Genomic DNA, 27,803 nt, shown 5'->3' with positions numbered 1-27,803 from the left:
TCAGTGTTCGTTCTTTATTAAAGAAGATGTAGGCGTACCACGCTGCGCCTTGGTCTCCTCCATATAACGAACGTGACCGAACAACCCACCATAAAAGGACCAAGCAGCGTACTAAAGAGGAGTGGACATCCTGGACCCGGGAGAAAGAGGAGTGGAGGACATCCTGGACCTGGGAAGGAGGTAATGGCAGGGGACAAGATCCTGCCATGGAAGCAGGTGGAGATAGCACAGGAAGAACGGCGACGATACGAGGGGACACGGCTAGCACGGAAGCCCGAGAGGCAGCCCCAAGATTATTTTTTTGGGGGGTGGCACACGAGGAGATTGCCTGAGTCAGGTTGGAGACCTGAGCCAACTCCTCGTGCTTACTGTGGGGAGCGTGTGACTGGTCAGGCACCGTGTTATGCAAAAGATGCGCATGGTGTCTCCAGTTCGCATTCGTAGCCCGGTATGCTCTATTCCAGCTCCTCGCATTGGCCGGGCTAGAATGGGCATCCAGCAAGGAAGGAAAGTGCCGGCTCAGCGCTCCTGGTCGCCAGTATACCTCCTTGCACCAGGATATCCTGCGCCGGCTCTGCGCACTATGTCTCCGGTGAGTCTGCATAGCCCAGTGCGTCCTGTGCCAGCACCCTGCATTTGCAGGGTGAAAATAAACATCCAGCCGAGACGGGTTGTGTCAGCTCTACACTCCAGACCTCCAGTGCCGACACCACGCACCAGGCTTCCAGTGCGCCTCCAGAGTACAGTACGTCCTGTTCCTCCTCCACGCACTCGCCCTGAGGTGCGTGTCACCAGCCCGCTACCACCAGTACCGGCACCACGCACCAGGCCTACAGTGTGCCTCGTCAGTCCAGAGTGTCCGGCGACAGTACCCAGTCCAGAGCGTCCGGCGACAGTTCACAGTCCGGCGCCTCCAACAACGGGCCACAGTCCGGGCCCTCTAACGACGGGCCACAGTCCGGAACCTCCAACGACGGGCCACAATCCAGAACCTCCAACGACGGGCCACAGTCCGGAACCTCCAACGACGGGCCACAGTCCAGAACCTCCAACGACGGGCCACAGTCCGGAGCCTCCAGCGACGATCCCCAGCCCGGGGCCTTCAGTGACGGTCCCCAGCCCGGGGTCTCCAGCGACGGTCCCCAGTCCAGAACCTCCGGCGATGATCCACGCAGCGAGGGTCCCCAGCCCGGGACCTACAGCAAGGATCCGCAGACCAGAGCCTCCGGCGATGATCCACGGGTCAGTGCTACAAGAGCGGACTCAGTGTAAAGAAGGGGGGCGGCGTCCAGAACCAGAGCCGCCACCGAGGTTAGATGCCCACCCAGACCCTCCCATATAGGTTTAGGTTTGCGGCCGGGAGTCCGCACCTTTGGGGGGGGGCACTGTCACGCCCTGAGCCTTAGTTATCTTTGTTTTCTTTATTATTTTGGTTAGGTCAGGATGTGACGAGGGTGGTTTGTTTAGTTTTGTATGTCTAGGAGTTTTTGTATGTCTCTGGGTTTTTCTGGTCTAGGGGTTTATATGTCTATGGTTGCCTAGATTGGTTCTCAATCAGAGGCAGCTGTTTTTTCGTTGTCTCTGATTGGGGACCATATTTAGGTAGCCATATTCCTTGGGTATTTTGTGGGTTGTTAATCTATGTTTAGTTGCCTGTTCTGCACTAGCCATATTACCTTCACGGTTAGTTTTAGTTGTTTTGTTAGTTTTGTTCAGTGTTCGTTCTTTATTAAAGAAGAAGTACGCTGCGCCTTGGTCTCCTCCATTTAATGAACGTGACAGCATAACTCTTTTCACCACAATTGGCAATCATAGTTTACTCACCTTTAATTTATTTTTTACCACTACACACTGGCTACTAATAGGCCTATTTCAAGTTCATAGTTAGTACACATTATAGCCTAGTCTTGTAAATTGACCTTGGGTGTTAGCCTGACCATCCCGTTTTTTTCCCAGGACAGTTTTAGGCTCATTTTAGGTGTCCTGACTTTTCAGGCTACAAACACATCAATTAATGTAGAACTAATCAATGGCAATCACTGAATGTCATTAGGAAACAATTATTGGTGTTTTGTAACAGATGTCTATTTCCATTCATCAAATGGCAAGACTATACATGCAGTTTGGATGCTGGATTCATTTACGTCTTTATTATTAGGCCACTCAATAGAGACTCCCTGAGTGTTATGGTGTAATTCGCACTCTGGCCAGGTGTGTGTGAGAGCTATTTACTTCCTGGCACAGCCAGAAGAGGACTGGCCACCCCTCATAGCGTGAGGGCTGTGCTTTGGCAAAGGGGGTGGGGTTATATCCTTCCTGTTTGGCCCTGTCCGTGGGTGTCCTCGGATGGGGCCACAGTGTCTCCTGACCCCTCCTGTCTCAGCCTCCAGTATTTATGCTGCAGTAGTTTATGTGTCGGGGGGCTAGGGTCAGTTTGTTATATCTGGAGTACTTCTCCTGTCCTATTCGGTGTCCTGTGTGAATTTAAGTGTGCTCTCTCTAATTCTCTCTTTCTCTCTCTCTGAGGATCTGAGCCCTAGGACCATGCCTCAGGACTACCTGACATGATGACTCCTTGCTGTCCCAAGTCCACCTGGCTGTGCTGCTGCTCCAGTTTCAACTGTTCTTCCTTATTATTATTGGACCATGCTGGTCATTTATGAACATTTGAACATCTTGGCCATGTTCTGTTATAATCTCCACCCGGCACAGCCAGAAGAGGACTGGCCACCCCACATAGCCTGGTTCCTCTCTAGGTTTCTTCCTAGGTTTTGGCCTTTCTAGGGAGTTTTTCCTAGCCACCGTGCTTCTACACCTGCATTGCTTGCTGTTTGGGGTTTTAGGCTGGGTTTCTGTACAGCACTTTGTGACAGCTGATGTAAGGAGGGCTTTATAAATACATTTGATTGATTCATTTGTGAGCAGTGTGTGAGTGCGCTAACTGTGTATGGTGTGCAGGTGTGTGTGTGTGCGTGTGAGCTGTTTGCGTAAGCTGTTTGTGTAACGTGTGTGTGTGTACATGTGTGCAACCTGGGCTCAGGGGTAGGTGTAACATAGTAAATGGAAATCCGTCAGAACCAAATTAGTGAGATATGTTCCATTTGGTATGGTATGTATTAATATGTGGATGTCCATATCCATTTCTTATTATATGTTATGAATTACAATTCGTATGATATGTTACAAATTATAATTTGTGTGATATGTCACCAATTGCATTTCGTTCAATATGTTACAAATTTGCACTACGTATTGTTGGATTCAGTGAAAAACTTTGAACATTGAGATACTAAAGACAATGATAGATCAGAAGCGTGGTATATAAAGGAGTGGAAGAGACTGGTTTTTATGTCAGAAGTTAATGGTTCTCTGTAGAAAGACAGAGTGGCTGTGGAATGTGCTGGGTGGACGGGAGAGAGTCACCGGAGTGCCATGGGTGATACGGGTGGAGAGCTTTGGATTAGACATCAAGGGGGTTGAGGTCAGGTCAGGTCACCTTAAGGGAGACAGAACGGTTTATCACTTCGTCTTCCTGTGGAACCATAAGATGTAAGGTTTGGAGAGAAGGAGGAGTGCCTAAAGTGGAGTATATATACTTGTGATGGTGGAAACATGTTTTTGTCTGAATACAGCTGCGTCGAAACTTTGGGAAGAATTAAACTTGCTTAAGCTTCTCCAGTGTCCATGAGTTATTTACTCTGAAAAATTAGAACCTAACAGTATGATATGTTACAATTTCCAATTTGTTGTGGCTAATGTTAGCGTTAGCAAATTACAATTCGTGTGATATGTTACGAATTACAATTAGTTGTGGCTAACGTTAGCTAGGTGACTAACATTAGCTAGGCTAGGGGTTAAGGTTAGGGTTAGGAGTTAGGTTAAAGGGTTAAGTTTAGGGTTTGGGTAAGAGTTAGCTAACATGCTAAGTAGTTGCATTAGCTAGAAAGTAGTTGCAAAGTTGCTAAAGTTGTCCTTGATGAGATTTGAAAACGCAACCTTTGGCTTGCTAGACGTTTCACGTTGTACGACCACCCATCCACCCCGACCAACTCCTGTCCTGTTTGCCGAAGTAACCTTCTGTCTTATGTAACCATACCAAACGTACCATATCACACTAATTTGAATGTCCCGGACTTTCCTATACCATTTTACATCTAGTCTATGAGATCAGCCTGGTGTGAGTATGTGTGTGTCTATGTATGAGCTGTGCTATGTTCCCTGCGTTTCTGTGTTGTGTGTGTGTGTGTGTGTGTGTGTGCTGTTCCAGGACATACCATGTCGTTGAAGACACCGGGCCTCATGAGGTTAGTCATCCGTGCCACCTGGTACACATCCACAGAGCCCTGCTGCTCCAGCTGCTGTGCCAGGGTGGTGAGGGCACAGAACAGCCCCGCCATCGAGCCACCCAGCCTGGCACAGACACAGACAGGGGAAACTATGCTATGAACCAATTACGGAAACAACACCCAAGTCTTTGTCTCAAACACAGAATGAGCCAACAACTCCTGGAACACAAAAACACTGTTATATGGTGAATCAGTGAAATCAGTTCCCATCAGTGGGATAACACACTCTTCAAATAAGATTCCTCGCACCCTACCAGCCCTCAGCTGACCTCCCAACCACAGAGAACACAGAGAAGACTTGAGGAACAGAGGAGAGCAGTAACTCACCGGTCATGCACGACTATGGTTCCTTCTCTCCGTCTGCTGTCCTCTGTGATAATGTTGAGCAGCTGGAAGGTGCTGCTGACGGGGCTTTCTGGGTTGGGCCAGCAGGGGGACATGTACTGACGCACCTCCAGGACATAGTTATCCTGGGGAAAGAAAGAGAGGAGTGTGGGAAGAGTCTGGGGTTGTGTGTGTGTAGTTCTCATTTGTGTGTGGTCCTCATTTGTGTGTATGTGTCTGGTTTGATCTCTGTGTGTGGTTTGATCTCTCCCAGCTAGCACATTTGGTTCATTGGAAGTTGTGGGAACGTATGTTTTTGGTTTCACATTGGTTGTGTGAACAAAGCCATACGCTTCCTGACTGGTAAAATTGAACGTTTTTTAAAACGTTCTGAGAACAGAAGTTTAAAAAATGGGAATGTTTATTTTTATTTTTTAGTTTGCAGCAAGGGAGGTTCTGAGAGTGTTTTCCTCTGGTTCCTTGGAAGTTTTATTAGCCCTCTGAGAAAATAAATTATAGGGAATGTTTCTGAATGTTTCAATAAGACTTTTAATAATACTTCTAGATTATTTGGGGTTCGAAACATGTTTGAACTCCAAGCACAGATAGAACACATGGAAATTAATTTCCTTAGGCAGTAGCCCTTTCCTGCAGTCAAATGACTAAATCACCTTCTAGTGGCCTAATGGGTGGAACGTTAAAAAACGAAGAAAATTTGGTTTCTATGTGAAACGGTTTTGTTATATTTCAGTCATTTGATGTATATAAAGTAAAATATTGAGATTCAAACTCAAAATTGGATACTTTTCAACTCTTTATCTGGCATGGTACAGGTGTCTCCTTTTTTTAAGCCCATGACCATGTACGTAATGTGTCTTTTGTTTTAAAGCACTCATTAAGATCAGATGTGGACAATTACTGGGCGCGGCTAACACACCACAACACACTAAACAAGATAGAGGATACAAAGAGTTTGTTGATGCTGAGAATGGAATGTTTATGTTTTTAAATAACATTGCTAGAAAGTTCTCTCAACATTAGAAACGTTTTCTTGTGTTTTTTTACGGAAAGTTTTCTTCAAGTTCTTGGAAAAATTTGAGAACCTGACTTTAAAGAAAACCATGAGGAAACCTTTCGGAAACATTATGCTGAAGTACTGAAATTCCCACAGAAGAACTTGTTTCTTTAACGTTCTCTCAACTAGCTGAGAACATTCCCAAAGCCAAACTAGTTGGAGAACGTTTCTCAAACATTTCCAAAATTCAAATTAAATGTAACCATGTTTGAACTTTTAGGAAATGTTCTGTTAAAGTAATGAAATACCTGAGAAAATAATGATTTTTTTGTCAAGTTCCTTAAATGTGTCGAGAATGTTCCAAAGACAGGCAACTATCCTGCACCATTCCCAGAAAGTTGTGGAAAGGTTGTATGCAAAATAACCATAGGACAACCATGCTCGCACCAAGCTCTAAGAAACACATGGTTCTCAGAAGGTTATGTGCTAGCTGGGCTGTGTGTGTGTGGTTGAATCTGTGTGTGTGTGTATGCGTGTGCGAGCTTGCATCTTGTGAGTGTGTGGGGTTGGTTCTTACCTGTGTGGCCTCCAGTAAGAAGTCGTGGACCACCAGTCTCTCCTCGTTGGCCAGACACATGTGGTCCTCTCCAGTGAACGACACTATGAAACCCTCACAGCTGATTGGCTGATCCTTACTGGGCCAGTAGACACAAGACTCCTCCCCCTCACTCTGATAGGACACAATGGAGACAGCGTTATAGGTGTGATACTGTTGACGCGCGCGTGTGTGTGTTTGTGGAGTGCTACCTGCTTACCTGTGCTGTGTGTGTGTCAGGCAGGGAGATGATGAGCTGTGAGTTGTGGTCCCAGACCATTCTCCAGAAGTCCGAGACAGTGGAGGGGAGAGGACACTGGGTCAGGATAAACTCCCTGCTCTTGTGGTAACCCTGGAACACAGCACAGACACAGTCAAAATAAACAACATGAATCTGGAACACACATATGACTTTGCTTCGACATGGTATATGAGTGTACAAAACATTAGGAACACCTTCCTACTATTGAGTTGCACCCCTTTTTCCCTCAGAACAGCCTCAATTCACCGGGACTCTACAAGGTGTAGAAGCATTCCACAGGGACAGTTGTGTCAATTTGGCTGGATGTACAAAACTTTGGGTGGGGGACCATTCTTGATACACATGGGAAACTGTTGAGCGTGAAAAACCCAGCAGCGTTGCAGTTCTTGACACACTACCATACCCCGTTCAAAGGCACTTACATCTTTAGTCTTGCCCATTCACCCTCTGAATGGCACACATACACAATCCATGTCTCAATTGTTCTCAAAGGCTTATAAATCCTTCGTTAACCTGTCTCCTCCCCTTCATCTACACTGATTGAAGTGGATTTAACAGGTGACATCAATAAGGGATCATAGATTTCAGTTGGATTCACCTGGTCGGTCTATGTCATGGAAAAAGCAGTTCCTAATGTTTTGTACACTCGGTGTATGTAGTGTTTATGAAGACCCTGTGAATGCTCTATAAAGCATTTATAAGGGGTCCTTATCAAATGGACAACCTTGTTCTTACCATGATATAGGAAGCGTTGATGTAGTCTGAAGATTCTCCTTCCACTGGACATGACAGACACACTCTGGATCTCTCCACTGCAGCACACACAGAAACACAATCTATTATTTTCAAGTGGTCCTAAAGTATTGCTTGAATTTATTATATTAAAAATGTTCTGGTTTTCTCAGATAAAGTATTCCATTTGTTTATTACTCTGAATCGAAATGTTGTTTTGCCTATTCCTCTTCTCTGCTGAGGTAAGACATAGATGAAGGAGAACCTTTACCTGGTATTGACTGAATGGCTGTCTCTTACCAACTACATGTATATCGTGTTTTGTGTGATTGGCTACTTCAACTCACCCGGCATGAGAGAGGAGGTCCTGTTTTTGTCAGCGTTTCCCTCTCTCAGGGCAGCGGCGTAGTCAGCCTGTCTGGCTCTGCGCTGACTCACCAGCTATAACACAAGAGCAGTAAACATTACCAACACATTACCATCACTCCTGCTCAATGGCTTTCACCAATCAAGTCACGCCAGATCAGTGATTACTTCAAGGATGTATCCTCAATTTGTTTGAGCAGGTCCCAAGTCAGGGCCCAGAAAGTAGCACACTAGGTTGTAGGGTTCCACTCTGTGTGTGTGTTCTGACCTTAAACTGTCTCTCCATGCGGGTCCTCCCGGAGGGCCCAGTGGTCAGCAGGTCCGTGACGTAGGAGTGGACCAGGTCAGAGGTCACCAGAGTGTCCCTGCTGATGATGGCCTCCACCAGGGCATCGTGGATAAACACATACTGCTCCTGAGGACCAGAGAGACATAACACAGAGAGAGACCTCTCACTCACATCACCTCCACCAGGGCATCGTGGATAAACACATACTGCTCCTGAGGACCAGAGAGACATAACACAGAGAGAGACGTCTCACTCACATCACCTCCACCAGGGCATCGTGGATAAACACATACTGCTCCTGTGGACCAGAGAGACATAACACAGAGAGAGACGTCTCACTCACATCACCTCCACCAGGGCATCGTGGATAAACACATACTGCTCCTGAGGACCAGAGAGACATAGCACAGAGAGAGACCTCTCACTCACATCACCTCCACCAGGGCATCGTGGATAAACACATACTGCTCCTGAGGACCAGAGAGACATAACACAGAGAGATACGTCTCACTCACATCACCTCCACCAGGGCATCGTGGATAAACACATACTGCTCCTGAGGACCAGAGAGACATAACACAGAGAGATACGTCTCACTCACATCACCTCCACCAGGGCATCGTGGATAAACACATACTGCTCCTGAGGACCAGAGAGACATAACACAGAGAGAGACCTCTCACTCACATCACCTCCACCAGGGCATCGTGGATAAACACATACTGCTCCTGAGGACCAGAGAGACATAACACAGAGAGAGACGTCTCACTCACATCACCTCCACCAGGGCATCGTGGATAAACACATACTGCTCCTGAGGACCAGAGAGACATAACACAGAGAGAGACGTCTCACTCACATCACCTCCACCAGGGCATCGTGGATAAACACATACTGCTCCTGAGGACCAGAGAGACATAACACAGAGAGAGACGTCTCACTCACATCACCTCCACCAGGGCATCGTGGATAAACACATACTGCTCCTGAGGACCAGAGAGACATAATACAGAGAGAGACCTCTCACTCACATCACCTCCACCAGGGCATCGTGGATAAACACATACTGCTCCTGAGATCCAGAGAGACATAACACAGAGAGAGACGTCTCACTCACATCACCTCCACCAGGGCATCGTGGATAAACACATACTGCTCCTGAGGACCAGAGAGACATAACACAGAGAGAGACGTCTCACTCACATCACCTCCACCAGGGCATCGTGGATAAACACATACTGCTCCTGAGGACCAGAGAGACATAACACAGAGAGAGACCTCTCACTCACATCACCTCCACCAGGGCATCGTGGATAAACACATACTGCTCCTGAGGACCAGAGAGACATAACACAGAGAGAGACGTCTCACTCACATCACCTCCACCAGGGCATCGTGGATAAACACATACTGCTCCTGTGGACCAGAGAGACATAACACAGAGAGAGACGTCTCACTCACATCACCTCCACCAGGGCATCGTGGATAAACACATACTGCTCCTGAGGACCAGAGAGACATAACACAGAGAGAGACCTCTCACTCACATCACCTCCACCAGGGCATCGTGGATAAACACATACTGCTCCTGAGGACCAGAGAGACATAACACAGAGAGAGACGTCTCACTCACATCACCTCCACCAGGGCATCGTGGATAAACACATACTGCTCCTGAGGACCAGAGAGACATAACACAGAGAGAGACGTCTCACTCACATCACCTCCACCAGGGCATCGTGGATAAACACATACTGCTCCTGAGATCCAGAGAGACATAACACAGAGAGAGACGTCTCACTCACATCACCTCCACCAGGGCATCGTGGATAAACACATACTGCTCCTGAGATCCAGAGAGACATAACACAGAGAGACGTCTCACTCACATCACCTCCACCAGGGCATCGTGGATAAACACATACTGCTCCTGAGGACCAGAGAGACATAACACAGAGAGAGACGTCTCACTCACATCACCTCCACCAGGGCATCGTGGATAAACACATACTGCTCCTGAGGACCAGAGAGACATAACACAGAGAGAGACGTCTCACTCACATCACCTCCACCAGGGCATCGTGGATAAACACATACTGCTCCTGAGATCCAGAGACATAACACAGAGAGAGACGTCTCACTCACATCACCTCCACCAGGGCATCGTGGATAAACACATACTGCTCCTGAGGACCAGAGAGACATAACACAGAGAGAGACCTCTCACTCACATCACCTCCACCAGGGCATCGTGGATAAACACATACTGCTCCTGAGGACCAGAGAGACATAACACAGAGAGAGACGTCTCACTCACATCACCTCCACCAGGGCATCGTGGATAAACACATACTGCTCCTGAGGACCAGAGAGACATAACACAGAGAGAGACGTCTCACTCACATCACCTCCACCAGGGCATCGTGGATAAACACATACTGCTCCTGAGGACCAGAGAGACATAACACAGAGAGAGACGTCTCACTCACATCACCTCCACCAGGGCATCGTGGATAAACACATACTGCTCCTGAGGACCAGAGAGACATAACACAGAGAGAGACGTCTCACTCACATCACCTCCACCAGGGCATCGTGGATAAACACATACTGCTCCTGAGGACCAGAGAGACATAACACAGAGAGAGACGTCTCACTCACATCACCTCCACCAGGGCATCGTGGATAAACACATACTGCTCCTGAGGACCAGAGAGACATAACACAGAGAGACGTCTCACTCACATCACCTCCACCAGGGCATCGTGGATAAACACATACTGCTCCTGAGGACCAAAGAGACATAACACAGAGAGAGACGTCTCACTCACATCACCTCCACCAGGGCATCGTGGATAAACACATACTGCTCCTGAGGACCAGAGAGACATAACACAGAGAGAGACGTCTCACTCACATCACCTCCACCAGGGCATCGTGGATAAACACATACTGCTCCTGAGGACCAGAGAGACATAACACAGAGAGAGACGTCTCACTCACATCACCTCCACCAGGGCATCGTGGATAAACACATACTGCTCCTGAGGACCAGAGAGACATAACACAGAGAGAGACGTCTCACTCACATCACCTCCACCAGGGCATCGTGGATAAACACATACTGCTCCTGAGGACCAGAGAGACATAACACAGAGAGAGACCTCTCACTCACATCACCTCCACCAGGGCATCGTGGATAAACACATACTGCTCCTGAGGACCAGAGAGACATAACACAGAGAGAGACGTCTCACTCACATCACCTCCACCAGGGCTGGATAATGACTTGATTAGTTGAATCAGCTGTGTAGTGCTCGTGCAAAAACCTAAATGTGCACCCCTTGGGTTCCCCGGGACCGAGTTTGGGAAACGCTGCTCCTGTAAGTGTGTGCATTACCTCCGTCTGTACCAGGTAGTTCCTCTGTGTTCTGACGTGTTTGAGGAAGCCCAGTATGTTGACCGTTCCCTGGTCCTGGATCTGTTGCAGCATACTGTCCAGCACGATGTAGGTTCCTGTCCTCCCCACACCAGCACTACACACACAGAACAGAACATACTTGTGAGAGAGTTCCACACAACACAATGCTCCCCCCCCACACACACACCCAGCCCACCTGCAGTGTACAAGGACAGGGCCCATGTCCTGAGTCCTGGCCTGGGACGAGGCCCGTACGAAGGAGATGACAGGCAGGGTGTATTCAGGCACGCCCATGTCAGGCCACTGGGTGTAGTGGTACTGGACCACCGTCCTCTCAGCACAGCGTCCCCTCTGGGAAGCCTGTAGGTACAACACACAGCCGGCAGGGTCAAACAGACTAGAATCTCTGTGCACTGCAGTGCATCTTCTTCAAGGTGTGTGTGTGTGTCCAGGAAGGTACCTTTTGTGAGGTGTCTCTGACGGTAAAGGTTCTCCGGGTATAGTAGGCCAGGGTCTTGGTGTCTTTTAGGGTCACCAGGAAATAACCGTACTCCTCCTGGTTCTCCATTGGCCAGTACTGGTCACACTTCCTCTGACATCACAGAGGGAGAGAGCCTCAGTCACACAATGGTCAAAACAGTCATATAAAAGTCAGATAAAAACTTCACAAACAGAGTTATGTTCCATTTTCCTTCCCTCTTGAACCAATGTTTTCTGTTCAAACTGTGTAAAAATAAGACACATCAACACAGTGCCCCAGCCTGCAGTCTATCTGTGTGACTAACTGACCCGGCCCTTCTCCAACAGGTTGGTGATCATGACGATGACTCCAACATTCTCCTGCCACACCATCCTCCAGAAGTCCTCTGTTCCAGACTTCAGGGGGCCCTGGGCTGCGATGTAGGCCCTTGTACGCTCAAAACCCTGACAGGAACACACACACACAGGTCAATCAATCAACCAATCATGCAGTCAATCTTCCATACTACCCCTAGTCTGTATTTCTAATACCAGTCCTCTTTACATAGCGTACGTACACGTTCACTAGTTGATATAGATATGAATGATAAGAAGAGGAGCTACTTACATCAACAAAGTTAGCATTGATGTAGTCTCCACCTTCTCCCTCTTCCAGCAGTTTGACTCTGCTGTGGTCATCTAGAACAACAAAGAGGGTTAATGAATAGTGTGTATGTGTATGTCTGTGTGTGTCAGTGTGTGTGTGTGTTTTTAGTTAGTGTGCGTGACGTACAGGCCATGATGTTGATGTATCGGTTCTTGTTCTTGTTGTCTGGGTGGTTGGAGCTGTCAGTAGTGATGCCCATCTCCACTGTGCACGACTGCACCTCCTGTAAGAGAAACACACACAGGCACTCAGTCACACAACCCTGAACAATGAATGACCAATACACACCCACACACACACACACACACACACACACACACACACACACACACACACTGAGCCATTACGAACCAACACACACAACCTGGCCGGTACCCAACACGCAAGTCCAATGATCAAATAGAAGGTAGCATGCAAGAACACAACAAACAAGAAAGCACTAAACTACATGACAGCAGACAGTACAGCTACTCAGAGATGTGATCCATGCAACAAAGAAACAATATCAGTCAATTTTGGTAGGATAAAGAGAAAAGGTCTTCCTGATTCTGAGGTCAAAGGTCAAAGAATCAGGAAGTCCTGATGAATCAGGATAACATCTTTGATACTGTGTGCATATCTAATCTAACACAAAGGGAGTCTTACCTCATAACACTCTGTCACAATCTAATGGGGGTGGGGGAGAATGGGAGGTGGAAGGGTGGTGGGGAGGAGGGGGTGAGAATGGGAGGTGGAAGGGTGGTGGGGAGGAGGGGGTGAGAATGCAGAAAGCACAGCGATGAGGGGTTGGGCGACACACAGTGACCAGTCATTGCAGATACAGAGACATGAGGAACAGCTCTCTGTGTATGTATTTGTCTGGAGGTAGTGGGCATGCCTATTGACAGGGTCACCTACTGATGCACCCAGTTTTGCAAACTGTACGCCATGTTGACACCAAACATTCCATTGGAACGTTGTCTCGGAATGGGTGGTGTGAACATGGCATCCATTAAAATGTCTAAAAGTTGTTTCCAAACTCTGTGTATCTATAGCTATGTACAGGGTGTATTAGAGTACGGTTACCTACAGAGGCAGTGTAATGTAGTCCCTCACCCAAACATACAGTACACCCTCAACATGCTAACCCACAACCACAACAGTTACACTGAGACAGATAGGGACATCTAATACACATAGTAACATCTACAGACAAAAACTAAAATGTTGCTCTAACCAATTTACAAACGTTTCTGTTTCAGACAGTGCCACCTTTCACAGGATGCCTCACTTACCAGTAGTGTTGAGTTAGGTTATACTCTGAACAAACATACACTTTTATTGATTAGAAAGGAATAGCTTCAGGAAGCAGTGAGGGTCAAATCTTAACCATGACTACCACACCGTGCCTAGGTGATGTTAATACTGCTGGGGAGCATTAAGAGCGGTATATATCATACATACAGTAGTATCAGGCTGATGTCTCTCTCACCTCAAAATCCTTGGAGAAGGTGTTGGTCTGGTGGAGCTCTGCCACGTGCTTCACAAACTGCTTCACTGACAGCGCCTCGTGCTCTTCTGGAAACACAGACAGGAATGAATGAAAGGACGATGTGTGTGGTGTGTGTGTGTGAGTGTGTGTGTGTGTGTGTGCGAGTGTTACCTGTGGCGGGCAGCAGAGGTGAAGACAAAGCAGAGATGACTTTGGGTGAGGCGGTGTCTTCGGTGAAGAAGTCAACCGTCTGGAAGCAGTTTCTGTCAAACAAACGTTGCAAATAGAAATATAATGAATAAAGCTGACACGACTCCCAATTCTACAGGGCAGACATCATACCTGCTCTACACAATACATTTCTATCTGAACACACACTGTAAAGCATTTGCTGTAAAATGTACAGTAACTTGCTGGCAGAAATTAGCCAGTAAGTTACTGTCATTTATTTTACAGCTACTGTAATACATTTAACAGTAATTCATTTTACAGTACCAAAAAATATGACTGTAATCTAATTACAGTATATTGTAATTACCCATGCAGTGACATATTACCCAGAATTCTTTGCAAGTTTTCCTTTTTACATGTAGGTAATTTAGCGGGTGCTCTTGTCCTTAGCAAGTTACAGTCAGTGTATTTAACCAAGGTTGATAAACAATTCTCAGTCATAGCAAGTAAAAAGCTTCTCCATTACTTGCAATTACAACAATATTTCTTATGATATATCTCTGGATAGTGCCACTACAATATTTACAGTAACCTGATGACAGAGCAATGAAACACAGTACAACGGACTATTAAACTATTACAAAACTACAGTATTTTACTGTAATTACAAGGGATGAGAGCAAGCAGGTTGGCTGTATGCATTTGCATATGAATTAATACTCGTTGTTTCATATCACTTTCACTTCTAGAGGCCTAATCAAAGGCTTCCAAACTGGCCTTGATTACAGGGCAGAACAAATCAAATGGACAAGAGTACATATTCAGCCATTGAAAGACCTGCTTCTACTCCAATCTGTTCCCTATAGATACACTGAACAAAAATATAAACACAAGTGTTGGTCCAATGTCTCATGAACTGAAATAAAAGATCCCAGACATTTTTCATACGCACAAAAAAATGTTTATATCCCTGTTAGTGAGGCATTTCTCCTTTGCCAAGATAATCCATCCACCTGACAGGTGTGGCATATCAAGAAGCTGATTAAACAGCATGGTCATTACACAGGTGCATCTTGTGCTGGGGACAATAAAAAGCCACTCTAAAATGTGCAGTTTCGTCACACAACACAATGCCACAGATGTCTCAAGTTTTGAGGGCGACTGCAGGAATGTCCACCAGAGCTGTTACCAGAGAATCAAATGTTAATTTCTCTACCATAAATCCGCCTCCAACGTTATGGAATTCTACAGTACTTCCAACCCACCCTCACAACAGCAGACCACGTGTATGGCGTCATGTGGGCGAGTTTTTTTTGCTGATAACAACAAGAAGAGGTGATGACTTAACAGCCACAGTTTGTCCCATGAATTAATCACAAAAATGTAGGATTAGCTGATAACTACGAAACAAACATTCTGGATAATATAGAGAATCTGGAACTATTCATTGATCAGCATTTTGATGTGCTCGGAAAAGAAACGGATGCATCGATGCGAACAGGAGGAAAGCCACCGTCTAAAATTCCAAACCTAACATTGGAGGGGGACGTTTGTATTACTATGTCTCCAGAAGATAGAGCAATGCTTACAAGCATGAGAGAGCAGCTAAAAAAAATGGATCTATTGCCTGGCCTACCGGGGGAGGTTGAGGCCTTTAAAACCGGAAAGGATTACAGTAATAAAATGGAAAAAATACGAGCAGAAAATAAGACCCTGAACTCCCATTACAACGTGGCTGTGATTGATAGCTACCTCCTATGGAAGTAGTCCCCGATACATATTTGCACCGCATTACACAGTACAAATATGGATTCATTGTTTTTTTTTCACATTTGTTTTTTGTTTGTGGCATGAGCGACTTCTTTTGTTTTTATTCATGCATTATGGAACCGTGGACCATGTGGACTTAAAATAAGGATTTATGGTCATGCAGAATGGGTATGATGAACTTACAGGCTTTCTATTTAGGCAAAATGGAGTTTTGGACTATATGGACGTAATATCAGATTTTGATTTAGGGGAAGACGAGGATGGGTAAGGCTGACCTCTTTTTATGATTTAAAAAAAAAGTATTTCATTTGAAGATTGGTCATTAGAAATACTAAGACAGTTTTTTGTTTGTTTAATATGATATGTTCTAATTGTAGAGGTCGGGTATATTATGACTTAAAATATGTTATATCGTGCGGCCCTTGGTCGCCGATGTGAATCGGAATGATTCGCTTTTAACATAAAACTTAATGAATAAGAATAGATGTGTTATAGGGATAGGATAAAGGATTATATCATTTAAAAACCCGCATAGGTTCTCTATTGGAATAGGCCTATACGATCCTGAAATAATTGGCAATACCCCTTTACATTAAAACAATTATTCTCAATATAAAACATGTAAAGGATGATTATTCTTCCGAATGGATGGATTAGGTATTGTCAACAGGGTTGTTGTCTCTAGTGTGTGTGTGGGCTGGATAACACTGGGACACTCCCACACCCCCTCTCTACCTAGCCAACATCCAGTGAAATTACAGAGCGCCAAATTCAAAACCAGAAATAATCATTATAAAAATTCATGAAAAATACAAGTATTATACATCGGTTTAAAGATGAACTTCTTGTTAATCCAACCACGGTGTCAGATTTGAAAAATACTTTACGGCGAAAGCAAACCATGCGATTATCTGAGAACAGCGCCCAGCAGACAAATTACAAACAGTAACCAGCCAAGTAGACGAGTAACAAAAGTCAGAAATAGCGATAAAATTAATCACTTACCTTTGATGATCTTCATATGGTAGCACTCCGAAGACTCCATGTTACACAATAAATGTTTGTTTTGTTTGATAATGTCCCTCTATGTCCAAAAACCTCAGTTTTGTTGATGTGTTTTGTTCAGTAATCCATTGGAACAAAGCGCGGTCACAGCAGACAGATGAAAAATGAAAAAAGCACCGTAAAAGTTCGTAGAAACATGTCAAACGATGTTTATAATCAATCCCCAGGTTGTTTTTGTCATGAATAATCGATCATATTTCATCCGGACAATAACTTCTTCAATAGAAAAGGAAAAACAAGAAAGGCGCGCTCCCAGTCACACTCATGTCTGGATATGTCCACTGTCCTCTCATTGAAAGTGCTGTTTCTCCCTAATTTTTCAGAGTAAAAGCCTGAAACAATGCCTAAAGACTGGCCACATGTAGTGGAAGCCATAGAGATCGTGAACTAGGTCATAAGTCTTTGTATGGTGGATAGGCTTTCAATGGAAAAACAGGCATTTCAAAATAATAGCACTTCCTGAATGGATTTTCCTCCTGCCTCCTGATTTTCCTCCTCACCTGCCATATTAGTTATGTTATACTCACAGACATTATTTTAACAGTTTTGGAAACTTTAGAGTGTTTTCTATCCAAATCTACTATATGCATATCCTAGCATCTGGGCCTGAGTAGTAGGCAGTTTACTTTGGGCATGCTTTTCATCCAAAATTCTGAATACTGCCCCCTATCCTAGTTTAAGCATCCTGATAGATAATTATGTTATCATGGGACTGCCCATATTTCCCTCTGGCCAAGGGTTTGCCTTAGGACGCAAAGGTGTGCCATGAGTCAGGGAGATGGTCTGATGGTATGGGGGGGGTTTAGTGGGTGGAATATTAGGACAATTGGAGGTTTATGAAGTTGCAGCTACAGTATGCTTAACAGTTCAAATTATTATGGTACAGCTATATGGACATAATCATCATGATGCTTTTTAATGGTAAGTTTACAAACATTGGTTGTGGTACGTATAATTGAAACTTGGGTATCATTATGGTAAGTGGGGAAATAAGTATAGCAAGTTATAATTGTAATGGCTTCGCAGATAATAAAAAAAGATAAATTTTTACATGGCTATAAGAGAGAATGTAATATATACTGTTTACAGGAAGCTAATTCTATAAATATAGAAGAGGTTGGGTGGAAAAAGGACTGGGAGGGAGAAATATATTTTTGTCATGGTCAAAGAAACTCAAAAGGGGTGATTATATTAATTAATACAAATGTTGATCCGATTGTGCAGACAGATCTGCAAGGAAGATGGATTATTTTAAATATTCTATTGGACCAAAAACATATCTGGCTAATTAATCTGTATGGGCCAAATAATGATCCATATTTTTTCAAAAATATATAAACATCCCTTTTTCAGGACCCTGTCTTTCAAAGATAATTAGTAAAAATCCACAGATCGTCACTGTAAAGGGTTTAAACACTGTTTCCCATGCTTGTTCAATGAACCATAAACAATGAATGAACATGCACCTGTGGAACGGTCGTTAAGGCACTAACAGTTTATAGATGGGAGGCAATTAAGGTCACTGTTATGAAAACTTAGGACACTAAAGAGGCCTTTCTACTGACTCTGAAAAACACCAAAAGAAAGATGCCCAGGGTCCCTGCTTATCTGCGTGAATGTGCCTTAGGCATGCTACAAGGAGGCATGAGGACTGCAGATGTGACCAGGGCAATGAATTGCAAAGTCCGTACTGTGAGACGCCTAAGACAGCGCTACAGGGAGAGGTTTGTTGTAGGTTTGTTGTAAGGCAGGTCCTCACCAGACATCACCGGCACAAACCCACCGTTGCTAGATAGGACTGGCAAAAAGTGCTCTTCACTGACAAGTCACGGTTTTGTCTCACCAGGGGTGATGGTCGGGTTTGCGTTTATCGTCGAAGGAATGAGCTTTACACCGAATTGGGATCAATTTGGAGGTGGAGGTTACGTCATGTGCTGGGGCGGTGTGTCACAGCATCATCGGACTCAGCTTGTTGTCATTGCAGGCAATCTCATCGCTGTGCGTTACAGGGAAGACATCCTCCTCCCTCATGTTGTACCCTTCCTGCAGGCTCATCCTGACATGACCCTCCAGCATGACAATGCCACCAGCCATACTGCTCATTCTGTGCGTGATTTCCTGCAAGACAGGAATGTCAGTGTTCTGTCACGGCCAGCGAAGAGCCTGAATCTCAATCCCATTGAGCACATCTGGGACCTGTTGGATCGGAGGGCTAGGGCCATTCCCCCCTAGAAATGTCCGGGAACTTGCAGGTGCCTTGGTGGAAGAGTGGGGTAATATCTCACAGCAAGAACTGGCAAATCTGGTGCAATCCATGAGGAGGAGATGCACTGCAGAACTTAATGCAGCTGGTGGCCACACCAGATATTGATTGTTACTTTTGATTTAGACCCCCCTTTGTTCAGGGACACATTATTCCATTTCTGTCAGTCACATGTCTGTGGAACTTGTTCAGTTTATGTCCCAGTTTTTGATTCTTGTTATGTTCAAACAAATATTTACACATGTTAAGTTTGCTGAAAATAAACACAGTTGACAGGGGGAGGATGTTTATTTATTTGCTGAGTTTATATAATCTAGTGAGTTCACAAGCAACAAAATAATTGATTATTATGGTGGGAGATTATAATATGGTTTTATGTACCTCAATGGATCGTAAAGGAAATCATTCTCCGAACTATTACCCTCAAGCACTTAAGGAGATCACAAAGATCATGAATACTTTAGAACTAGTGGATATATGGAGGTTGCAAAACCCTGACCTAGTGAGATATACATGGAGGAGGCTTAATCAAGCTAGCCGTCTTGATTACTTCCTAGTCTCGTTCTTATTGGCATCAAAAGTATTAATAGGAGACCGAATGCGATCGGACCACCATCTAATTGGCCTCCATATAACTCTTACAGCATTTCCACGTGGATGGAAAATGCTGAAAAATACACATAATTTTTCTTGAATCTTCACCACAGAAATTCTACCAAAAAGATTTTACAGAAACTAGTTACACATGATGGAGTAATCCATGATTCAACAAATTATATTTTGAAAGGGGAAGCAAAATATTTTAAGCATGTTTTCTTTCCAGTCTCCTCCATTTCCACTGAAAGATGTTAACTGTAAGGATTTATTTTAATAATAATAATAATAATAATGTATAATTAACAAATTTACAGAAAGACTGGTGTGAAGGCCAATTTAGAGAAGAGGAACTTTTTGAGGCAATAAAATCTTTTCAGTCTGGAAAAACACAAGGGCTTGACGGTATACCAGTAGAGGTATATCAGACCTTTTTTGATGTACTCAAAGATCCATTATTAGCATGTTTTATTACTCTTATACAAGTGGTAAACTTTCAGTGACTCAACAAGAAGGTCTGATTTCATTACTACTAAAACAGGACCCAGGTGGTAAGTATAAAGATCCAGTCCATTTAAAAACTGGAGGCCTCTAACACCTCAATGGTGTGATGTGAAAATCCCGGCGAAATGCATAGCATTTAGAATAAAAAAGGTTATACCAGATAATGTTCATCCTGAGAAGACAGGTCTTTTACCTGGACAATATATTGGAGATAATATACGACAATTACTTGAAACAATTGAACATTATGAAACATTGAAGATACCAGGTCTGGTCTTCATAGCAGATTTTGAAAAGGCATTTGATAAAGTATGATTATAATTTACATATTTTTTTTTATTTTTTTTTATTTCACCTTTATTTAACCAGGTAGGCTAGTTGAGAACAAGTTCTCATTTACAACTGCGACCTGGCCAAGATAAAGCATAGCAGTGTGAGCAGACAACACAGAGTTACACATGGAATAAACAATTAACAAGTCAATAACACAGTAGAAAACAAAGGGGGAGTCTATATACAATGTGTGCAAAAGGCATGAGGAGGTAGACGAATAGTTACAATTTTGCAGATTAACACTGGAGTGATAAATGATCAGATGGTCATGTACAGGTAGAGATATTGGTGTGCAAAAGAGCAGAAAAGTAAATAAATAAAAACAGTATGGGGATGAGGTAGGTGAAAATGGGTGGGCTATTTACCAATAGACTATGTACAGCTGCAGCGATCGGTTAACTGCTCAGATAGCTGATGTTTGAAGTTGGTGAGGGAGATAAAAGTCTCCAACTTCAGCGATTTTTGCAATTCGTTCCAGTCACAGGCAGCAGAGTACTGGAACGAAAGGCGGCCAAATGAGGTGTTGGCTTTAGGGATGATCAGTGAGATACACCTGCTGGAGCGCGTGCTACGGATGGGTGTTGCCATCGTGACCAGTGAATGCCTGGAATACTTTAATTTTGGTGAATCTCTTATACAATGGGTTTAAGTTATGTACAGCAACCCCAGATGTAAAATAGTAAACAATGGTTACTTCTCAGAAAGTATTGAGCTTTTAAGACGAGGTAAACAAGGCTGCCCGTTGTCTCCATATCTATTTTTTATGGCCATTGAAATGCTAGCTATTAAAATTAGATCCAACAAGAACATCAAGGGGTTAGATATCCAGGGGATAAAAACAAAAGTGTCAATGTATGCTGATGATTTTTTTCTTAAATCCACAATCTGGATCCCTGCTCAGTCTCATTGAAGAACTTGATCACTTTTCCTGCCTCTGGATTAAAACCTAATTATGACAAGTGTACCATATTATGTATTGGATTGTTAAAAAAGACAATATTTACACTACCTTGTAGTTTACCACTAAAATGGGCGGATGGCGATGTAGACATACTTGTTATTCACATCTCAAAAAATATAAATGATCTTACCACAATTAATTTCAATAGAAAGTTAGCAAAAATAGATAAGATAAATAGTTGTCTATTTATGGAATAATCACATTGATGAACTCTTTTGGTCCTATCACAGTTTACTTACTTACTCTTGGCATTGCCTCCTCCAGATCATTAGTTTTTAAATCATATGAGCAAAAACTATTTCATTTTATTTGGAATGCTAAGCCAGACAAAATTAAATGTGCCTATTTATATAATGAATGAGTTTGGGGGGCTAATATTATTAAATGTTAAAGCTTTAAACCTCTCACTAAAAGCTTCACTCATACATAAGTTATACTTAAACCCAAAATGGTTCTCCAGTAGATTATTGAGAAAAGCTCATCCTTTGTTCTAAAATGGCTTTTTTGCCTTCATACAGATTACAATTTCAAATATTTGACTAAATGAAAATGAAATTATCGCCCTTAAACAAACCATCAAAACTGGTTACAATTTTAGTTTTATCCTCCAGAAAAGAGGACAAATATTACAACAAATGTTATGGTTAAACTCAAATATATTGATTAATAAAAAACATTCTTTATGGAAAAAATGATAAATTGTATTATATTTATGAATGATCTTATGAATAGAAATGGAGTTATGTCACCTGCAGTTATCAAAAGTATATGGGAATATCTGCTCAATCCAAATTTACAACCAACTGATTGCAGCACGACCAAAGAAATGGAGGCAAGTGGAAAAAGGAGAAGGTAGGTGTCACGCCCTGACCTTAGAGCTTTTTATGTCTCCATTTTGGTTCGGTCAGGGTGTGATTTGCGTTCCTTTTTCAATGTTTTTGTATTTCTTTGTTTTGGCCTGGTATGGTTCTCAATCAGGGACAGCTTACTATCGTTGTCTCTGATTGGGAACCATACTAAGGTAGCTTTTTCCCACAGGGTTTTTGTGGGTAGTTATTTTCTGTTTTGTGTTTCTGTACCTGACAGGACTGTTCCGGTTTTTGTTCATTCTCTTTGTTATTTTGTTATTTAGTGTTCAGTTGAAATAAGAGTATGAACACTTACCATGCTGCGCTTTGGTCCTCACATTCTTCAACAGACGATCGTTACAGAATGAACACTTACCACGCTGCGCTTTGGTCCTCACCTTCTTCAACAGACGATCGTTACAGTAGGGAATTTGTTTGCCTGCCATATATTAAAAATACCAATTGGCTGAAAGGAACTGGCATAAATAGAAAAATATACCAGTTTCTTCTGAGGACAAAAATGTTGACAGCTGCGCCGCACAGGTTGCAAAGTAAAGTGCCCCTGCTTAAGCCAGTACATGTCCAGGCCAGAAGAAGATTGGGAGAATGTCATATGGTCAGATGAAACCAAAATATAACTTTTTGGTAAAAACTCAACTCGTCGTGTTTGGAGGACAAATAATGCTGAGTTGCATCCAAAGAACACCATACCTACTGTGAAGCATGGGGGTGGAAACATCATGCTTTGGGGCTGTTTTTCTGCAAAGGGACCAGGACGACTGATCCGTGTAAAGGAAATAATGAATGGGGCCATGTATCGTGAGATTTTGAGTAAAAACCTCCTTCCATCAGCAAGGGCATTGAAGATGAAACGTGGCTGGGTCTTTCAGCATGACAATGATCCCAAATACACCGCCCGGGCAACAAAGGAGTGGCCTTGTAAGAAGCATTTCAAGGTCCTGGAGTGACCTAGCCAGTCTCCAGATCTCAACCCCATAGAAAATCTTTGGAGGGAGTTGAAAGTCCGTGTTGCCCAGCAACAGCCCCAAAACATCACTGCTCTAGAGGAGATCTGCATGGAGGAATGGGCCAAAATACCAGCAACAGTGTGTGAAAACCTTGTGCAGACTTACAGAAAACGTTTGACCTCTGTCATTGCCAACAAAGGGTATAAAACAAAGTATTGAGATAAACTTTTGTTATTGACCAAATACTTATTTTCCACCATAATTTGCAAATATATTCATAAAAAATCCTACAATGTGATTTTCTGGATTTTTTTTCTCACTTTGTCTGTCATAGTTGAAGTGTACCTATGATGAAAATTACAGGCCTCTCTCATCTTTTTAAGTGGGAGAACTTGCACAATTGGTGGCTGACTAAATACTTTTTTGCCCCACTGTATATGGCACATGGAAACCTAACAAGGGCGGTCTATGGTGATATAGGTGGGATGGGCTGAGAGTGGCTGAGGGTTGGGATTAAAGAGTTTGTTTGGGAATGTATTTTTGTTATATAAGTACCGTATATGTTAAATGTATATGTAGAAAAATATTTAATTAGAATTTCTTTTTTTTTACAGCTAAGATATTTGTCCTCCAAAGAGGGGTGGTGGTGGAGGGGTTAGGTAGGGGCAGGAATAAGCTATGGACAATGAACACAATTGCATTTCATCAATGACAATTTAATTGCACAGATGCTGTGACGAGATCCTGAGGCCCATTGTCGTGCCATGCATCCGCCGCCATCACCTCACGTTTCAGCATGATAATGCATGACTCCATGTCACAAGGATCTGTACACGATTCTTGGAAGCTGAAAATGTCCCAGTTATTCCATGGCCTGCATAATCACCAGACATGTCACCCATTGAGCATGTTTGGGATGCTCTGGATCGCCATGTATGACAGCGTGTTCCAGTTTCCGCCAATATCCATTATCTACGCACAGCCATGGGAGAAGGAGTCGGACAACATTCCACAGGCCACAATCAACAGCCTGATCAACTCCATGAGCCAGAGATTCTTCTCACACAATATTTCACCAGAATGCACCATAATTAATACTGTAAAATACATTTACAGTATTTTACTGTGCATTTCATAGGTTTTGAAATTATAGAAAGGTCTTACAGTGTGCTGTAAAACAAATGCACGGTATTTTACTGTGGATTGTACAGTAATCTATTGTATTCCGTTTATACAGTAAGTTACTGATAAAATTACAAAACTGATAACAGTGCAGTGTGCTAATCGTACCTCCAGTAGATGAGGATGCCCACCAGGACCAGGAGACAGATAATGGTGAGGGTGGATACCACAGCCAGAGGGACCACTGTCCTCTTCTCCCTCTCAGCAACACTTCCCACCATTTGTACCCTTGACTCATGGCTGCTGTTACTGATCTCTGGGGGGAGGAAGAATCAGTTACTATTTACAGACTTGTATGCACACGCACACACCCTGAATTTAAAGAAACATCCTTTATTTCAATCAGTAGGAAATCTGTTTCCACATCATTGAGTACAAATACCATAATCATATTTCCTCTCATACGCAAGGAAATCTCCAAATAACACCACCTAACCCGCCACCATGATTGGAGATTCCTGAGTGTATGTTACCTTTCCTCAGCTCTTCCACAGCCCTGCTGTCAGGGAGAACAGGGACACGTAGATCTTCACGTGGGATGCTCTGGATCGACATGTACGACAGCGTGTTCCAGTTTCCAATATCCAGTAACTACGTCCAGCGCTGGGCAGCTCCACTAGGACCTCTCCACCTCTATCTCCAGACCCACTAGCCTCCCCCAGCACCACAGACCCCTGAGGATTGGCCCCTGCTCTGTCCACCTCGGACACACCACTACCAGTCTCACTCTCAAAGTAGAAGATGGAAGAAAGACCCCCTAAGTCACCGCTGTTCTCTTCCTGTGTCTCTCTGTTGTGTCCATGGCTGAGGCCGGTGTGAGTGAACTGTCTCAAGGGAAAGTGTTGCCCCTCTCGGCCAGCCCTGACCTACGGTGACCCCGTCCCCGTAGAGGTCAGAGCCGGACCCACTGATGTCTGTTTGTCCAAGCTGAGAGGTCACAGCCTGTCTGTCCGACCTGGAGTCCTCTTCAGAGGGGCAGACAGAGGGGGAGAGGGTTGTGTCTTTTTCGGGGGGTGACAGACAGCTAGAGGGTTGGTGTCTCTTCTGAATGGCTGAGAGAAGGGTGCAAGGTGGTGTAGCCCCCTTGAAGAATCCTCTTCAGAGTGGGAGACAGAGGGGTATGGGGCTGGGAAGTTGAGAGGTTCTGTGGGCTGCTGAACCCAAGTCCCCCTCTGAAATCTGGTACTGACTGGAACAGAGAGGCCTGTCTGGTCAGACTGAGTGTGAAAATAAGCACTAAACTGAATACTTAACAACACACCAGACCACCAGTGAGGAGCATAAGAACCACAGATTCTGAGTGGTTATACAAAGCAGCCACCAGAGGGCAGACTGGAGTCAGGGAGGAGCCGCCAGGTCACACACAGCAAGGCGGGTAAAGAGTCCCAGAAGAAGACATAAGATGTGAATCTTTATGATTCAAGGCAAGGAAGACAGACTGGCAGAGGAATACCCACCACCGCTAGGTACCGGTAGGAGACATGGATCTCTGAAGTACCAGTGTGAACCAGTATGAAGCGCCGGGCAGCCAAAGGATGAGAGAGAAGTTAAAAAGGGCAGATCACTATAGACACAAAGAGCCGGACTGTTACAGCACATCACCAGCATAACCACCACCAGCCAGTAGAGCGCCAGTCCCTTCACCACCATCATTATCACCATCGTAGGTTTAAGCGGCAATATCACAGCCATCATACAACTATCAAACAACCATCATTCATCCATCAAACAACCACCACACAACCAAACAATGTAAGAGAGCACTATACAGTGCCACATTTTGGCAACAGGAGGAGAGGCAAAGGCATAAAGGTAATGTGTAATATGTTTCTTACCGGTGAATATGGGCTGGGTGGTGAGCTGTAAGACCTTGACGAGGCCTGAGGTAGTGGAGGAGCCATAGGCCGGTGAGAGGGAGTTGCTGGGACTTGAAGTCCTGGGTCTGATCCAGGGCACAGAGGGAGTTGAGGTTACAGAAACCGGGGTCTGTTGAATAGGGGTGGCCCTTGTCACTGTACTAACTCTGTTATCAGACCGCCTGGAGGTCAAAACCAAGCCCCTGTCCTCTCCTTTCATTGTGACTTTAGGTCTGGCAGTAACAGGACTGAGAACTCTATAATCCAGTGTTTTGTTCAGTGTTGTTTTAGATGGCATAGTCGTGAACTCTAAAGCAGTGCTGTTGACAACGTCCTCGTAGTAAACATCAGTGACCACCATGCCCCCCCCCGGAGGGGTGTACATATCGCTCTCTGGGGGTAGCAGGCCGATACCGGAAACGTCAGGTTTCTGGGCAGCGGAACCACGGTTTTGGTTCCGGATCTGCTGAGGCGACCACGACAATGAGGCCTCCTCTGTGATTTGCCGGCGGACAGGTGGCGGGCTGGTCATCCGGGAGACGGGAATCAGAAAGCCCGGCTGGTCGGTCACCATGGTGACCCAGGTGGCGCTTTTGCCGTTGGAGGCGGCCCTGGTGAAGGGGCGGTGGGGAGGGATACGCTGCTTCTTCTTGTCCTTCCTGGTCTGGTCCTTCTTGGGCTTGTCCATCCTGGACTGGTTCACAGGGTTCTGGTCGATCCGGTTCTGGTCATCTCTGGTCCCTGGTGGTACAGGCACAGAGCTCACTTGGGAGGCAGCAGTGGTGGAGGGCTGGTCAGGGAAAATCTGCTGGCGATCCTCTCTGGTTCTGCTCTCTTCTACTGGGTTCTGGTCTACTTGTTCCAATATATCCACTGGTTCCAATATATCCTCAGGTTCTGTATTGCCTGGATCAGACTCAATCGCTGGAGAAAAGAGAATGGGAATATTTTAGACAACTGTTATCATGATGCTATTTTGATAACTTCCGTACTTGCTTTCAAGTCCGTTAACCTAAGTTCTTTCCTCTCTCATATGAATCTCAGTGGAATAGGCTAAAGATGGACACAGATTCATCTTTTTCCTGGACTAAAAATCATTTTTAGAATCTGATCTCTCACGACAGCCTGAACACTAAAATGTTTGGTTGTGGGTGCTGAGATTATAGCTGGTCTCACCCGGGTACTCCTGAGGCATGTCCACTATAATCTGGTCACTCCAGCGTCCCGTCAGGCCATTGGTGCAGACAGCTACCACCTGGACCACATAGCTGCTGTTGGACAGGAGACCGGGGATGATGGCCCCCTGAGAGAGGGTGAGTGATCAGTAACATGTCAGTCAAC

The 27,803-nt window shown here is 44.5% G+C and overlaps 1 protein-coding gene across 4 annotated transcripts in view; it reads right to left on the bottom strand.

The window, feature by feature from the left end:
• The window catches only part of LOC112217161 (receptor-type tyrosine-protein phosphatase zeta), a 60,839-nt gene that overhangs the window by 2,367 nt on the left and 30,669 nt on the right, over positions 1 to 27,803 (bottom strand). For 2 of the 4 annotated variants that reach the window (XM_042300171.1, XM_042300173.1), the window contains 19 exons: positions 27,639 to 27,765; positions 26,442 to 27,386; positions 24,715 to 24,862; positions 14,119 to 14,210; positions 13,948 to 14,033; positions 13,122 to 13,142; positions 12,603 to 12,699; positions 12,438 to 12,508; positions 12,140 to 12,274; positions 11,811 to 11,942; positions 11,547 to 11,710; positions 11,330 to 11,465; positions 7,909 to 8,055; positions 7,622 to 7,715; positions 7,278 to 7,354; positions 6,501 to 6,632; positions 6,263 to 6,415; positions 4,674 to 4,816; positions 4,275 to 4,410 (listed from right to left, as the gene is read on the bottom strand). In XM_042300171.1, coding sequence (XP_042156105.1) covers positions 4,275 to 4,410; positions 4,674 to 4,816; positions 6,263 to 6,415; positions 6,501 to 6,632; positions 7,278 to 7,354; positions 7,622 to 7,715; positions 7,909 to 8,055; positions 11,330 to 11,465; positions 11,547 to 11,710; positions 11,811 to 11,942; positions 12,140 to 12,274; positions 12,438 to 12,508; positions 12,603 to 12,699; positions 13,122 to 13,142; positions 13,948 to 14,033; positions 14,119 to 14,210; positions 24,715 to 24,862; positions 26,442 to 27,386; positions 27,639 to 27,765 — 3,036 coding nt within the window. Of the gene's footprint in view, positions 1 to 2,954; positions 3,497 to 4,274; positions 4,411 to 4,673; positions 4,817 to 6,262; positions 6,416 to 6,500; positions 6,633 to 7,277; positions 7,355 to 7,621; positions 7,716 to 7,908; positions 8,056 to 11,329; positions 11,466 to 11,546; positions 11,711 to 11,810; positions 11,943 to 12,139; positions 12,275 to 12,437; positions 12,509 to 12,602; positions 12,700 to 13,121; positions 13,143 to 13,947; positions 14,034 to 14,118; positions 14,211 to 24,714; positions 24,863 to 26,441; positions 27,387 to 27,638; positions 27,766 to 27,803 lie in introns of those variants that run through there. The other 2 variants (XM_042300175.1, XM_042300174.1) reach the window with 2 other exon arrangements.

The sequence above is a fragment of the Oncorhynchus tshawytscha genome, linkage group LG17, assembly GCF_018296145.1.
Source record: "Oncorhynchus tshawytscha isolate Ot180627B linkage group LG17, Otsh_v2.0, whole genome shotgun sequence".
Classification (NCBI taxonomy): Eukaryota; Metazoa; Chordata; class Actinopteri; order Salmoniformes; family Salmonidae; genus Oncorhynchus; species Oncorhynchus tshawytscha.
Note: the sequence above shows the minus strand (reverse complement) of the source record. Positions and strands in the feature narration are given on the sequence as shown.